The sequence below is a fragment of the Frankliniella occidentalis genome, unplaced genomic scaffold (assembly GCF_000697945.3).
Source record: "Frankliniella occidentalis isolate FOCC.00 unplaced genomic scaffold, Focc_3.1 Scaffold67, whole genome shotgun sequence".
NCBI lineage: Eukaryota > Metazoa > Arthropoda > Insecta > Thysanoptera > Thripidae > Frankliniella > Frankliniella occidentalis.
In genome coordinates this window covers 1-14,470 of record NW_026267197.1, presented here as the reverse complement: position 1 = coordinate 14,470, position 14,470 = coordinate 1, and the positions used below count along the sequence as shown (strand labels likewise).

The window sequence follows — 14,470 nt, the reverse complement described above, 5'->3', positions numbered from 1 at the left end:
GTGCCAGTGGCCGAGCCGCGGGGAGCGGGCACCGGGCGCAGCACCGGGCGCACCCGCACCAGCGCCATGGAGGCCGTGGGTCGCTAGGAGGAGCATGGCGTGGACCGCTTTGGTCGTGGGCTCCCTGGCGGGGCTCATGGCCGCCTCGGTGACCGCGCTGGAGGACAGCGGCTACTGCAGCCTGTGTCCGGACCACACCATGTGCCAGTTCAGGGTATGCCCGTGTAGCTCAGGGGATCATGCAGGACATACAGGATGGTCCACAGACCTCTTCCTTTATTTTGCTCATACTTTACCGCATGCATGCGTGCGGGCGGGCTTGCCCACCGTCGCTCACAATGGCCCCTTGTGAGTATGCTACCCGGCCGCACATTTGCATCCGGTACAGTATAAGCAAAATAAAGAAAGGGGTCTGTAGAACTACCTGTACATCCGCCAATGTTCGCCGTTTCTAAACTGCGAACAAGTTCAGCAGTTCAGCCGATTGAAGCTGCCATAGCGCCTGGTAGATAGGCAACATCTTGCATTCAGGGCATGCGTGTACTGCAGCGTAGCCTACCCCGAGCCTCGCAGGCGCTAAGCCCTATAGTCTCTTGCAGGCGCCGAGCTTCAGTCAACTTTGACGAGTGAATCCGAGAAAAACAGACGTACTTTGTGGGCGATTCCTGTCCCACCCTGCCCCCAAATCAAAGCGCCCACCCCCATCCCCACCCCACACTCACTGACCCGGCCGCCGGTCTTCCCCTTTCCAGGAGCCAGCGAACCGGTGCCGCAGTTTCTACAGCCGCGACCTCACCTGGGCGGAGCGCAAGTCGGCCGTCCACGCGCACAACATCCTCCGCAACCGGGTGGCCGCCGGCGAGGAGTTCCGCGGCCGCTACGCCCAGCCGCAGCCCTCGGCCGCCAACATGCGCAAGCTAGTACGGGCTGCAAGAAGCCCGGACAGCCGGCAGCAGCGTGCATCGCAACAACTTTCGTATTTGGAAACAAATTATAACAACTTTCTTTTTCGGTGCCCTTTTTTGGTAGGTCTGGGACGACGAGCTAGCCGCGATAGCCCGCCGTTGGGCGTCGCAGTGCGTCTTCGCTCAGGACTCGTGCCGCACTAGCGGTGAGTAGCCCCATGGCGCAGGGCCGCTCACCCACACGGAGGGAAAAGTTCGGGCCGTACGCCCAAAAGTTTGTACAAATTTGACAAAAAAAATACTATCCAAAGTCAGGCGTGGTCACCAGGGGTTCTGGTGCAGTGTCTAAAGGTTTCGGTCTGACAACGAAACTGATTAGGTGTACTGTTAAAAAGGACAATCCAAACTTGTTGTCTGGCCGGAAGGCCCGCGGCGACCCCGCCTTTAACCCCACCCGCCTGCCCGCAGCGGACGGCTCGCGCGTGGCGCAGAACATCTACATGCAGATGGTGGCGCCGAACGCCCCGCAGCCATCCAACGTGAGCGTGGCCGGCGCGGTGGCCACGTGGTACTCCGAGGTGGCTGACTTCGACGGCCGGACCGCGGGGCAGCCCTACGCGTGAGTTCGCCGAAGCTGTCGTGCTGTGGCTCCGTGAACATGTCCGGCAACGCATTCGGTCCGCAGGTACAACGGCCCCGCCTGGCACTACACCCTGCTGACCTGGGCGCGCACCACCCGCGTGGGCTGCGGCTTCGCGGACTTCGCGGCGCAGAGCCCCGGCCAGATCCCCGTGCTGGCGCGCCTCGTCGTGTGCAACTACAAGGAGGCCGGCAACGAGCTGGGCGTGCCGCTGTACGCACCGGGCCCGCCGCTGTCGCAGTGCGAGGTGACCTCGCTCGCCCTGCCGCCGCCCGCCGCGCCCCCGGCCCTGCCCGCCGTCGTGCAGCCCGTAGTGCAGGTGGGCGCGGCGCCGCCCTCGGAGCCGGACCCGGCCTGGGACCCGGACTCGTGGGTGTCGACGCTGGACGACCAGGACGCGGGCCGGGCGGCCCGGGGGCCGACCAGGAGCGCCGCGGGTCGGGCGGTCCTGAAGGGTCGCCTCGCCCCCGCCCCCGCCTCTGGGCGCAGTAGTAGTACGGATGACGACGCGGACGTGGACGGGCTCCTGTACCCGGCCCTCTGCTCGGTCACCCCGTGACAAGAACCGGCCGTTATTTAGGGGGAAAGCAATAACACGATTCGTTTTGATTGCGTGACATCCATTTTATTGCATGATTCACGCTCTGATTATGTGTTTTTGGTTTTGGTCTTTTGGTATCGAAAACGATTGTGGTCATGTGGGCTGAGTCAGAGCGCCACGACGGGCGTCTTGGTGCGGCGGCGGACTTAGGCGCACAGGCCGGTGTAGGTGGAGTCCTTCTTGGTGCCGGAGGGGCACTTGGAGGCGGGGGTGCCGGCCTCGTACATGGTCTGGCCGATGAAGTTGCCGCCGGGCTTGTAGTTGCAGACGACGATGCGCGCGTTCCAGTTGCGGCCGCTCTGCACGGTGGAGTAGTCGGCGTAGCCGCAGCCCACCTTGTAGGTCTTGGCCCAGGCGACCTGGGTGTAGTGGCCGGTGACTGCGCCGGAGGTGCTCCTGTGGACGGGACGGGTTGGGTCAGCCGGGCACAGGCCACGCGGGGGGACCATCCAGCTGGGTGCGGAGCCGCCGGGCGCGTAGGCAACTCGAGAGCGCGGCTGCGCGCTGGTCAGAGCGTTGCCTACGCTTCCGGCGCGCTCCGCTGCTGGGACGCGACGGTTCGGCTCGGCAGGGTTGCAAGAAAGGGAGGGGGGAGGGGGAGGGGGACTCACCTGAAGTTGACGGTGTTGAGGGAGCCGTCGCGGTCGTCGACCTCGTCGTACCAGTCCTGGACGGCCTTGGCCCAGTTGGGGGCGGCGAGGGTGGCGGAGGAGGCTTCCCAGAAGATGTTCTGGCCGCTGTACTCCTTGTCCACTGGGGAGGCGATGGCGAGGGTTAGTTTAGTGGTCCAGAAGAACCTCAATAACTTGCATGGAGAAGCTCTTTCCCTACGGCCAACGACTACTTACGGGTGTTCCTGCAAGAGTCGTGGGCGAAGTTGCACTGGTTGGCCCAACGCTGGGCGATGGTAGCCAGCTCGTTGTCCCAGACCTGCTCGATGAGATGAGACAAGCATTTTAGGTCCCGGCCATTGTAAAACCACCATTTACCGTTTTATTCGGAAAATATGAAGACTATTTTCCGCCCATCCCTACCCCAGTTATGGGCGCGGGCGCGTGACCACGCGGTGGCACTTAGCGTTCGAAACAGGCGACACGCTCGTCGTGTCGCCGAAACTCGCGTATGACTGGCTAAAATCGATCTTTGCTCATGAGAAGCGACTTTTGGAAAAACGAGGAGACATCAAACAACAACCATTATTTGACAAAATTCGGTAATGTGTTTCTGAGACTACAATAATTTAAAACCGAACAAATAATGTCGCGCCCACCAGTTGTGGTTTTGATTCAACCACGTTATTCTAGTTAGAGGATGGTTGCGACTGCTTCTCGTCCGTCTCCAGACACTCACCATCTTCCTCATGTTGGCGGCGGCGGGCTGCCTCTTGGTGCCGCGGGTCTCCTTGCCGAGGGCGACCTTGTTCCTGAGCTCGTTGTGGGCCTTGAGGACGGCGGCCTTGTCGGTGGAGGTGAGCGCGGCGGACTTGTAGTTCTTGCAGGCGCTGCCGGCGGCGGTGGTGGTGTACTTGCAGAGGGTGTGGTCCTTGCACACGCTGCAGTAGTCGGCGGCCGAGGCCAGGGCGGCGAGCCCGACGACCAGGAGGAGCTTGAACATCTTGAGGGCTGTGACAGTGAACACTGACGACTCCGCCGCCGACCGTCTGCTATTTTATAATGAGAAGTGCGCGCCCTGCAGCGCGTTGCGCTGGCGTTTGCACAGGTGCGTCTGCAGGCTTTGCCGCGGCCTGCGCTTTCCCCTCTCTCCCTCCCCCGCTCGAGACCTAAGAAAGGCGTCCCCCTGCACTGTACACAGAGTCATGACGTCGTGTGTTTGTGACACTTTTATTATTTCTCCCTACTGCTGCGTTGTCGAGCCGCGTCCAATTCATCAGTACAGCAGGTGCCTTTATCCGGAACAAAAGCGTTTGGCTTTTCGCCGCAGCGGAGTCTGTTATCTTGGGCTGCTGCGCCAGACGTGTGCTCAGCCACGGTGGTGATGCTGCCGCCCCGGGGCTCCAAGGGCGATGCCGTGCGCTAGCGGCGCTAGTCGTAGTACGTGTACTTCTGCACCCAGCCGCCCGGGTGGCGCCGAATGTGCCGGCGACGCAGCTCGTCCGTGCCCAGCATGAGCAGGCTGAAGACTAGGGCGGGTACCCAGTACACCAGCGGCAGCGGCTGCACGCGCAGGAAGTAGCCGACGTCCTCCACGTAGATCACGATGCACATCAGAGCGATCTGGCGGCGGAGCATGCCAGAGGGGTAGGGTGAGAGGAGAGGAGGGTAAAGGAAAAGATTCCGATAAAAAAAGAAAAACAAACTCGACAAACACGAATCACGGTTGGTTTGGCTCGACCTCGGTGACCTTGGTTTCAAACAAACTTAGAATCAAACATACCGACGTGGACGGAAACTCATCCATGTATTGCTGTGCAAATATTATCGGTGGTATACCAGATGGTGTCCCGCCTGTTACCGGTTTGCATTAAGTACATGAGTACCTTTCCAAACCATTGCCGAACTGCTTTCTGCGTGATCGAGCTCATTGCGTCACTGTAATACGAAACTCAAACGCAAAGGGGTCGTTTTTGAAGGTGTCCTTGTATAGCACCCAACGCGAAGTATAATTCCATTCGACGCCATCATAACTTTCCCCTCCCGGCCACCCCTGCCGCGGACGTCCCGACGTGCTGACCCCCTCTATCACCCCCTCTGCGCTGCGGCCGGCCCCCATTCCCCACTGCCACGGCACGCCCTGGTATGCCCTCTTTATCACCGGGCATGCAAGCCGCATGCGCCGCAACACACTCCATTTCACAGAGATGATGACAACAACGGCGACGTCTCGCTATAATAGCTTCTTTTCCTGACCTGCGACGCGATCGCCGAGTTGAGCTGCCAGTTGGTGAAGCCCCTGGACAGGAGCGAGTCCCGCCGGCAGCGGCACATGAGCAGGTCGGCGATCTGCGTCCAGACGATGGCCAGGAACGTGGCCGTCTGCGCCATCTGGTGCAGCACCCGGCGGTGCTCCTCCGTCCACTCCTGGAGAACGAGAGGGGTACTTCACTGTAAATTAAACCCAGTGCTTTAATTTACAGTTGATTATTCTGTTATTTTTTCTGTTTTTTTTTAATTTTTTGATTTTTTCTTATTTTGGAGGGGGTACACTGATTTTTTGAAAGTACCCCTCGATTGACCCGGACTTGCCCTCCGGACGACAAGCAGCGCGTTGGTCCTGCGTCCCTTACCCTCCCGAACGCGTCCTTGATGATGACGCTGGGGTCGTCCCAGTCGGGGCCGGCGTGTATGAGCGAGGCGGGGCTGAAGCCGCTGTCGATGAACACGGTGTAGTAGGAGACGAGCGCGGCGGCGGCCTGCACCCCGCCCACCTGCAGGTAGGCGGCGGCGAGCAGGCGCCCGCTCACCAGGCGGTGCGTGTACGGGTCCCGGGGCTCGCGACGCATCACGTTCTCCTCGGGCTGCTCGTAGGCCAGTGAGATGGAGGGCCAGAGGTCCGTGACGGCGTCGATGATGAGCACCAGAGCGATGCTCAGCGGAAGCGGGATGGCGAGCACCACCTGCGATCGAGCGGGGGTTGTAAGCCGAGCACCTCTCCCTCCCTCTATTTCCCCTCAGGACCGGTTCCGCTGCGCGCCCCAGTACTTGCTTGCAGGATGAATGGGACGATCTCGGGGGCGTTGGAGGTGAGCACGTATGCGATGGACTTCTGCAGGTTGTCCGACACGACCCGCCCCTGCTCCACGGCCGCCACGATGGAGGAGAAGTTGTCATCGAGCAGGATCATGTCGGCGGCGTCCTTCGAGACGTCCGTGCCCGTGATGCCCATGGCGACACCGACGTCCGCCTTCTGCCGGACAATTGTTTCAGTTCAGTTCCTCCCCTTCCGACCTCCTTGGCCTCCTTCCTCTCTCCCCTCGTATCCCAGCGGAGAGCACCTGGGAGTTCGAGGAGCTCACCTTCAGGGCCGGTGAGTCATTGACGCCGTCCCCAGTCACCGCCACAATGTGTCCGAGGCTCTGGAAGCTCTCGACGATCAGGAGCTTCTGCGTGGGTGACGTCCTAGCGAAGACAATCTGTATGATTTGCATAAGGGAGAATCCATAGTCGGAATCTTTATGGTAGGGGATGTTGATCCTCGCCCCCACGCACCTCAGGGAAGCGATTTAGAAGCGCGGCGAGCATTTCCTTCGTGTAGTCGACGATCTCCGGGCCGGTCATCAGGAGGCAGGCAGCCTCCTCGGCGCGGACCTCGGCCACGGGCACCTTCTTGGCGCGGGCCACGTCGGACGCGATCTTCTGGTCGGGCGAGAAGATGCCTACCTGGCCCGCGCCCGGGGGCGCACGGGGACGACAAACGGACACCTCGCCTCAGGAAGGATTCGAACCCGAGCCCGACGACGCGTGGCGCACCGACGGAGTTCCCGGCCCAGCGCGCACCCCAAGGTTGAGGATTATGGCGCCGGCATGCGGGCCACGTTAACACGCGCCAGCGGCGAAGCTAGGGTTGTGCGAGAGAGGCGCGGAGCTTCGCCGGTAACGCGCACGCGCATGCATGCGTTGCTAACTAACTGTGCCTTTCCAACACAATTTTTAAGTACTAGGTGGTACATCCATTCGACAAACCAGGCGTGCGTGCGAGCTGCCTACTCGATCGGGCCGTTCGGTCAGAGAGATGTGCTGTAAAATTGCTCGTGCAGGTGCGTCCTGTACAGCACACCGCGCCCCCGCGGTTGCTACACCCTACGGCTGCCGCCCGCCCCGCCCCCCGCCTCACCTCCTTGGCGATGGACTTGGCCGTGGTGGGGTGGTCGCCGGTGATCATGACGACCTTGATCCCGGCGCGCCTGCACTTGGCCACGGCGTCAGGGACGGTCTCGCGCGGTGGGTCCTCCAAGGCCATGAGGCCGACGAACGCCAGGTTCTTCCGGGGGACGTTCTTGGCCGTGAACTTGAAGCCCTTTGGGAACGCCTGCACGCAACGGTTGCATTTGGATCAACCGACCGGTCACAGCCGCTGAATATCAATCAGCTTTCTTTGGCCAAGATGAGCTCAGATATGCGGCGTACCTACCTTGTCGTCGGTAGTGGACCTGGCGAAGGCGAGGACCCGCTGGCCCTGTTCGGCCATGCTCTCGCACGCGTCGTGCACCTCGGCGGCGAGCTCGGGGGTGATAGTTTGGGCCTCCTCCTTGCCCCTGACGCGTACGCGGTCGCACATCTCCAGGACGCGCTCCGGGGCGCCCTTGACGGCCACCAGGTGGCGCCCGCCGGGCAGCTCGTGCACCGACAGCTGGTACTTCTTGGAGGAGTTGAAGGGCTCCTCGTACACCTTGGCGTAGCGCTGCCTCGTCTCGTAGACGCCCCCGAAGCGCGCCTCGGTGAACTTGAGGATGGCCACCTCCGAGGCGTCGCCGACGGCCTTGCTGCCGTTGGGCCCCGGGCCTCCCGTCGTCAGCTGGGCGCGGTTGCAGAGCGCCGCCACCTGCGGTTCGCCGACACCGTCACAGCAGCCGCCGTGCCCGCCTAGGACCAGTCACGGACCCACCTGCACGAGCGCGGCCAGGCCGGGGTCGCTGTCCGCCGCCGGCAGGTCCGCGGCCGCGGCGTGCATCCCGCGGCCCTCCCACCACAGCCGCACCACCGTCATCTTGTTCTGCGTGAGCGTGCCCGTCTTGTCGGAGCAGATGACGGACGTGAAGCCCATCGTGACGACGGCCTCCATGTCCTTGACCATGCAGTTCCTGCCCGCCATCCGCTTGGCGGCCAGCGACATGCACACGGACACGGTGAGGGGCAGCCCCTCCGGGATCGTGGCCACCAGCATGCCCAGGACGAAGATGGTGCTGTCCAGCCTGCGGCACGAAGGGTGTCAGCACGCATCTCAGCCTGCGCTGCCGCAGTGGCAGTGGCGTGCGCTGAGCACCCACCACGTGTAGCCGAGGGCCATGGCAGTCACAAAGATGACGATGTTGGCCACGAGCGAGACGTAGGCCACTCCGCGCAGGAACGAGTTGATGTCCTTGTCGAGCGCCGTGTCGCCCGGCTCGATCTTGGCCGTGAGCTCGGCGATGCGCCCCACCGTGGAGTCGGCCGCGGCGCGGATCACCACGCCCTTGGCCAGCCCCTCCACCACCGTGTTGGAGAAGAAGGCCATGTTGAGCGAGCGGTGCGGGTCGTTGTCCGTGGCCACGGTCGTCACGGCCACGGGGTCGCTCTCGCCGGTCAGCGTGGAGAAGTCCAGCTTGCAGCCCGTGTTCTCCACGACGCGGATGTCGGCCGGCACGCAGTCGCCCATGGCGAGGTGCACCACGTCCCCGACGACCAGCGCCTCGGAGGGCATGCTGCGCACACGGCCGCCGCGCAGCACCCGCGACGACGGCCGCAACATCTTCTGGAAGGCGGCTATGATGTCCGCGCTTCTCTTCTCCTGCACACGTTTCACGTCGAGTCGACGGCAAATGAACATTGACAACAAAAGTTCGTCGTTCTGAGATACAAAATACTACCGTCGATTCAGCGGAACAACTTCTTGTTCATAGACGGAACTTGCCTGAAAGTAGCCGAACACGCTGGTGATGGCGATGATGATCAGGATGAGGACGCCGAGGAACAGGTTGTCCTTGGGGCCGTCCGGATGCATGTGCTCCTCGACCAGGTAGCACACGATGCAGAGCACGGCGGCCACCCAGAGCAGCACCGAGAAGGCGCCGAACACGTGCTTGAGCAGGAGGCGCCACCAGGCCTTCGGCGGGATGCGCGGCAGGGCGTTGGGGCCGTTCTCCTGCAGCCGTCGGCGCGCCTCGCCCTCGTCCAGGCCCACGTCCAGGTCCGTCTCGAGGCGGGCGCACAGCTCGGTCAGCGGGATGCTGTGGTCGTCGTACACCTCCTCGTGCTTCAGGTCCTCGAGCGTGTGGTCGCGATGGCCGTAGTGGAACACGGTGTTGTTGGACGACGTCGCCATCCTATGGGCGGACGGACGGCCGCGCACCCGCGCACCGTGCCGGCAGAGGTTAGGGTCGCCCTTAGCCTTGTGCACTTGCCGTTAACAGTCGCGAGCCAAGCAGTGTTGCCAATCGCAGCGCGAAAACCGCGCGGGTGAGTGCCGAGAATGCGAGCGCCTTTTCGCTTCTGCGTGAAGACCGACGAAAGGGCGAGATTAAAAATTAGAATTCAACAAAATTTTCGTAAATTCGAATAAAAAAAATAATTGTGTCTCCAGCTTAACAAAATTTTATGGATGTAACGTGCATCTTTCGTTGCATCTAATATATTTTTTCTGTTGTTGGAACAAAAGATGTGACCAGAAAGTACCAAGTTCAGCCCATGCCCATACAAAGGTCTCATAGCGCCTGATGGGTAGGCAAAAGTTCTCCTTCGGTGCATGCGTGTCTTGCGGGGTGGCCTACCCCGAGTCTCGCAGGCGCCGAGCTCCTGTAATTTGCCGAATGAATATGAGAGAAACTGACGAGCCGTGCAACTACAATTATTTATTTTTCGCTGTGTGAATATTATGTCAGTTGTACAGTACAATGAGGCAAGGAGTGGGAGTTGGGCGTGGTTGCTCTGGAGGGTCTTGAGGTTGATCGAGCAGAACGACGAGGAGGGAGGACAATCAATGGCTCCTCCCTCCGCCCTGCCCTCCCCCTCCCCTCCTCTCAGGACCCCCGCGCACCGCTGCGCACTCGAGAGCACCTCTAGTCGTCGAAGCGAGCTGATACAGAGTGCACTGCAGTGTAGTGGTTGTTTCCAAAAAGGAACAAATTTAAAAGAAAAACGCCCTACTATTGACTGGTATGTACGAGGTAAACTGAAAAAAATGTAGTCGCAGTGTTGTAACTTGTGGTATTTCGGTGGCACCAAAATATGGATTTGCCTTGATGTGGTGGAGGTGCTGGCGCTGATGGCGTTTAGTAGGGGTTACAAAAGTTGCTGCGTGTTGCTGCGCGGTACGGTCGGGTGTGCTCTACTAGTACTCCATATAAAGTCGCCGATAAGCTGCGGAAAGATGGGAGGCGATACCGCACGGCTTTCCAGTCCGCACAGGTGTGCGTGTGTGTCCGTGTGTGCGAGCAGTGTGCCCGTGTGTGCGAGCAGGGTGTGCGTGCGCGCGCGCAGGGACGACAAACCACCCCTTGTCCGGCGCGTCCATGAAGCCTCGTGTATCATGCATGCGTGACGTGTCCGTCGCGACACTTATTGCCGGCCAGTTGTAATGGGACTTCCCCACAAAGCGCTCGGGCAGCGGCAGCGAGCGACAGACACGGGCGACAAAACAGAAACAACTTTTGCTGTTTTCACAACAAAATCAGCGGGACAGAAAATAATTCTTAGCCTGTGTCTCCGCATTTCTCTCGTGATTTTTCCAAGTTCCGAGGGGGCAATAACTCCGAATTCGGATTTTTCTTGCAGTTCTCAGGTTGGTTCCTCGCCGTTGTAGCTGCAGCAGCGGCAGGAGCACTAGAGTGTGCATGAGAACGTGGAGGGGTCCCCGACCACTTGCATTCGGCCAATTACGCAAACAGGCCCCCTTAAACGAGATGGGGGAAGGATTTGGGCGTGATGCGCACGCATGCGACTAAACGAGACGACCTCTGCGTCCGAAATGCAGTGCAACTTCCGGCGCCGTCGTCGGTCGTCCCTCCCGTCACCGTCATCGTCGTCGTCGTGTTCGCCCTCCAGGCCGCCGCCAGTGCCAGTCCCGCACTCCGCCGCCAGGTGGCGCTTAACGCGCGAGCTGTTTGGCGGGAAGCGGGAGGGGCGGGGCGGGGTGGGGCGGGAGAGGACAGTCATCGAGTCTAGCAGCCCCGGTGCCGCGCCGCTCGGTCCCCTCAGTCCAGTCCGCTGCTGCTGTTGCTGGAACGTGTGTGTACGCACCCGCTCGTCCCCGCTCCGCACGCTCACGACCGACTCAACCGCCGGCCGGACCGAAAGGTTCGCCAGCGACCTCACCAGCGTCCTCACCGTGAGTACACCATGCCGCCGGCTGGGCGCAGCTTCAGCTGGGCCGTAAGGGTCGTAACGGATGTGGCACCTGCTGGCAGCTGCCCACGCAGCTGGCCGCGACCAGGGTGCCGTTCTCACCCTGCCGGAAATGCATCGACGTTGAAAAACCTTGATCTGACCATTGTATGGTCCAATAAAATTCAACGTAACATCCGACTTCGACGTCGATTCAACGTTGAGTCGACTGTCAATTTCTGGCTGGGTCACGCCCGCCCCGCGCCCGGCACGCACTCAGCCCTGATAACGGGGCGTATCCGCCACCTGCTCCTTATCGCAAATTCAACCCGCGATTGCTGGGAAATTATCAGGGCGCGGCAAAACAGCAAAACGGATCCCTAGAATGGTGCTGCTTTTAGGTACAGTACACGCCGACGTCATCCGCTGCAGAGAATGTTTCTCCCTCTCCCACCCCTCTCCCTCTCTCACTTGCTCGTACCGCCTCCGTCCCTCAGCTGCAGCTGGTCCTGAGGCTGGTGGTGGTTGTGGTGGGGGAAGTGCGACGGCCAACCCTGACCTAGAGAAGCTTCCCGGCGTCTGAGAGAGAAAGAGACAGGCACAGAAGGAAGGGAAAAGATAAAAGCGATACAAGGTGGGAGGCGAGGCGGGGAAGGAGGTAGGGTGACGTCGGGCGTGCCGCAGTGCGGCTGGCTGTCCTCTCCCTTTTGGGCCGCGCCGGCCGGACTGCACTAAACGCTGACCCGCAGGACGGTCATGGTCTCCGCGATAGAGACGCCTGCCGGGGAACCCCCCAGCAGCAGCGGACTCCGCCCTCGTCGCACTCACACTTGAACGCGCTTTCTGAATCAGTCGGCAGTCCCGCTGAACTTCGCGAATAGGCGCCTCTGCCCACCACGGTCACGTCTGTGGCCTGAGGCCTGGCCTCTGATCAGAAATGCTTATCCAAACGCGATAAGAATCGATATGTGTATATATTTGTAATTTGAAGGTGAAAAGCGCCGTCTTCTGTCACGCGTCCATCAATGATGAATGGATGAGAGAATTTAATAAACAATCATCGAAGCAGTGAAGCCAGCAGGTGGATGAGGAGAATGCCTGGTAAAGCTCGTCCAAGCCAAAAAGAGGGGGGGGGAGGGAGAGGTTGTCTCTCGGTGTCGCGTAACGCAATGGACAAGTAGGTCATTAGCGCCAGCATGAGTCGAGTTGTGAGCCGGCCCACGACCCGCGGCCGGTGTTGCTGTGGGTAGGCTGCAGAGACCTTATTCAATCACTGGCCGAGTCGGCCGAGTCAGCCGAGTTGCCCCGATGCAGCAGTTATAGTAGCTTTAGGAGCCATTAGCGCCCGGCGGCATCAGCTGCACCCGCCGTGGTGGAAAGACTCGTAAACTACTTTCCTTAAACAAGCCATCAAATAGTCGCCGCCGCGAACGGGGGAAATGCGCCTGTCAGTAAACGATCACACGGAAAAAAAAGAATTAGCTAAATTAGCTAATGCATTCGCTAATATGGCCTTAGATAAGAATATTAGCTTTCCTAGCTAATTCCCAGCTAAGAAAGCTAAAATATTAGCTTTCACAGCTAGTTGCTTTATTTTGTACACAACTGTTATGGCTAATTTATTAGCTCTCCTTGCTAAGAATTAGCTAGGAGAGCTAATATTCTCATCTAAGGCCATATTAGCGAATGCATTAGCTAATTTAGCTAATTCTTTTTTTTCCGTGCAGATAAAGTGAAAGAGTCCGGAAAGACCCGTCGCTGGGCCGGGGTGATGGGTAATCCATAGCGAGCACGGAGCCCCGTTCCCCGCAGAGCGCCGCCGCGACCTGCAGCAACTCGTGATCGGGCCGATCCGTCGAGGATGGCGGGGCGGGGCGGGCCGGGGCCGGCCGGAGCGGAGCGGGCCTTTCGCGGCGTGGTGGGCCGACCAGCACTGTAAACAAAACTGTCTGAAAACAAGAATACCGTGGCTATATTTTTACATTTTTAGTTTCACAACTTATGTCATCACTCATTTCTTTTGTCAGCCCCACACACTCGTAAAATGGGAGTGACAAATCTGCGGGACGACATCGTTGTAATGGCATTGAGCAACGATATTCTCATTTAAAAAAAAGCGGCGCGCCTCCTCTCTTGGTGCTGTGGTGCGACGGCGACGCGATGGGAGAGAAATGTTCCGTGTTTGACTGACACGGCGGGCGTGTCCTGCTGATGTGCGCGTACCTTCCACTATCGTCTCTCTCGCACTCGCCGGCCGGTCCCCGTCGTGCATTAGCCATTACGATGTTCGCCGCCGCCGGTTCCTCTTCCATCTCTTTCTCTCTCTTTCTTTCTCCGCTCGCCATCCATTTTCATTCCCCTTCGCGCTCCGCGAGGTGACTCAGTTGTGGGGGGACTCTCAAAAAGTAGGGGCCCGCCCGCGGCCGCCCGGCGAGTGCGACCTTCACCTTGACAAGGCATGGGAGAGACGGGCGGGGCGGGGCAGGGCGGGGCATCCGGGAGCTGCCTCTGGTGAGGCGGCCGCGGGCGGGCTGCTCACTGTCGCCCGACTCCTCGCTACAAATTGCTCCTCGGAGCGGCCCGGCCCCGCCCGCGCACTGCTCTCCTCTCGGAGGCGGGGCGCGGGGCCCCTGCGGACGAGTAGGTAGGCAACCCGCATCTCGGCCGTGTGGGGTTCTGGCCTACCCGCTCGCCCACGCACACTCTCTTATCGGAGGCGGGGCCCCTGCGGACCAGTAGGTAGGCAACCCGCCTCTCGGCTGTGCGGGGCCCTGGCCTACCACCTGTTACTCTCACACGCGCGTTCCGCTCGCCCCCACCACTCACGCGTGCCCGGGAAACACCCAAAGTCACTCGCCGCCCTGTTCCGTTGCGGACGTACGACCATCAATATTGACCGGTCGCGGTCGGTTTTGGACTCTAGCAAAGCCGAAAGCCCTCACGCTCGGGTCTGTATCTCCAGACTGGGCCGGCCGGCCGTCCAGTTTGCCCCAAATGATGGCGACGCGACTCTTCGAAACACATTGATTACCTGTCAAGCTTTCCCGACCAGCAATATAGAGCCCCCCTTTTTTCGGCGACCCCTTTTTCCTTCCCTCTTCCCCGGTGGCCGCGGCCCTTGTGTGTCCTCCTCAGTGGTGCCCCTCGTATCAATACCTTCGCCGCACTAGAAGGCGGCGCACGGGTCGCCGGGAAGGGTTGGGCGTGGGTGGGGGGAGTAAAGGGGGCAGGAGGTATCGACTCGACCGGACGCGTTTTACCAAAAGACCCCAGCAGGACGGCCCTGCTACACTACCTACCTCCTGCGACACGAAGTCACGAAGTGGAGGCCGACCCTTCCTGCGAAACG

The 14,470-nt window shown here is 60.5% G+C and overlaps 4 protein-coding genes across 4 annotated transcripts; 1 reads left to right on the top strand and 3 right to left on the bottom strand.

Moving 5' to 3' along the window:
• The first annotated feature begins 6 nt into the window (after nt 1-6).
• Nucleotides 7-2,162, top strand: LOC113213268 (venom allergen 3-like). The gene is made up of 5 exons (XM_026432280.2): nt 7-214; nt 753-920; nt 1,030-1,111; nt 1,374-1,524; nt 1,591-2,162. The coding sequence occupies exons 1-5, from the start codon at nt 95-97 to the stop codon at nt 2,102-2,104; spliced, it is 1,035 nt and encodes a 344-aa protein (XP_026288065.1). The 5' UTR covers nt 7-94; the 3' UTR covers nt 2,105-2,162.
• Nucleotides 2,149-3,857, bottom strand: LOC113213269 (venom allergen 3). The gene is made up of 4 exons (XM_026432281.2): nt 3,497-3,857; nt 2,995-3,076; nt 2,758-2,899; nt 2,149-2,542 (listed from the first exon to the last, which is right to left on the bottom strand). The coding sequence occupies exons 1-4, from the start codon at nt 3,758-3,760 to the stop codon at nt 2,293-2,295; spliced, it is 738 nt and encodes a 245-aa protein (XP_026288066.1). The 5' UTR covers nt 3,761-3,857; the 3' UTR covers nt 2,149-2,292.
• Nucleotides 3,858-3,992: 135 nt separating this feature from the next.
• Nucleotides 3,993-8,629, bottom strand: LOC113213278 (sodium/potassium-transporting ATPase subunit alpha-1-like). The gene is made up of 10 exons (XM_052268355.1): nt 8,091-8,629; nt 7,709-8,015; nt 7,235-7,645; nt 6,772-7,132; nt 6,313-6,530; nt 6,120-6,236; nt 5,810-6,010; nt 5,391-5,720; nt 5,014-5,184; nt 3,993-4,380 (listed from the first exon to the last, which is right to left on the bottom strand). Exons 1-10 carry the CDS (start codon nt 8,627-8,629, stop codon nt 4,189-4,191), a joined length of 2,847 nt encoding a protein of 948 aa, XP_052124315.1. The 3' UTR covers nt 3,993-4,188.
• A 36-nt stretch (nt 8,630-8,665) lies between these two features.
• Nucleotides 8,666-9,124, bottom strand: LOC113213277 (sodium/potassium-transporting ATPase subunit alpha-A). The gene has a single exon (XM_026432291.1). It carries the CDS (start codon nt 9,122-9,124, stop codon nt 8,666-8,668), a length of 459 nt encoding a protein of 152 aa, XP_026288076.1.
• Between the last annotated feature and the right edge of the window lie 5,346 nt (nt 9,125-14,470).

What these genes read in the sequence shown, in the direction of transcription:
- LOC113213268 (XM_026432280.2), top strand. Translation starts at nt 95, where the DNA reads ATGGCGTGGACCGCTTTGGTCGTGGGCTCCCTGGCGGGGCTCATGGCC. An exon ending in ACACCATGTGCCAGTTCAGG is followed by an intron (nt 215 to 752) that starts GTATGCCCGTGT and finishes TCCCCTTTCCAG; the next exon opens with GAGCCAGCGAACCGGTGCCG. An exon ending in CCGCCAACATGCGCAAGCTA is followed by an intron (nt 921 to 1,029) that starts GTACGGGCTGCA and finishes CTTTTTTGGTAG; the next exon opens with GTCTGGGACGACGAGCTAGC.
- LOC113213269 (XM_026432281.2), bottom strand. Translation starts at nt 3,760, where the DNA reads ATGTTCAAGCTCCTCCTGGTCGTCGGGCTCGCCGCCCTGGCCTCGGCC. An exon ending in CGACTCTTGCAGGAACACCC is followed by an intron (nt 2,900 to 2,994) that starts GTAAGTAGTCGT and finishes TCGCCTCCCCAG; the next exon opens with TGGACAAGGAGTACAGCGGC. An exon ending in CTCAACACCGTCAACTTCAG is followed by an intron (nt 2,543 to 2,757) that starts GTGAGTCCCCCT and finishes TCCCGTCCACAG; the next exon opens with GAGCACCTCCGGCGCAGTCA.
- LOC113213278 (XM_052268355.1), bottom strand. Translation starts at nt 8,629, where the DNA reads ATGTTCATTTGCCGTCGACTCGACGTGAAACGTGTGCAGGAGAAGAGA. An exon ending in ATGACTCACCGGCCCTGAAG is followed by an intron (nt 6,011 to 6,119) that starts GTGAGCTCCTCG and finishes ATTGTCCGGCAG; the next exon opens with AAGGCGGACGTCGGTGTCGC. An exon ending in TCAAGGACGCGTTCGGGAGG is followed by an intron (nt 5,185 to 5,390) that starts GTAAGGGACGCA and finishes CTCGTTCTCCAG; the next exon opens with GAGTGGACGGAGGAGCACCG.
- LOC113213277 (XM_026432291.1), bottom strand. Translation starts at nt 9,124, where the DNA reads ATGGCGACGTCGTCCAACAACACCGTGTTCCACTACGGCCATCGCGAC.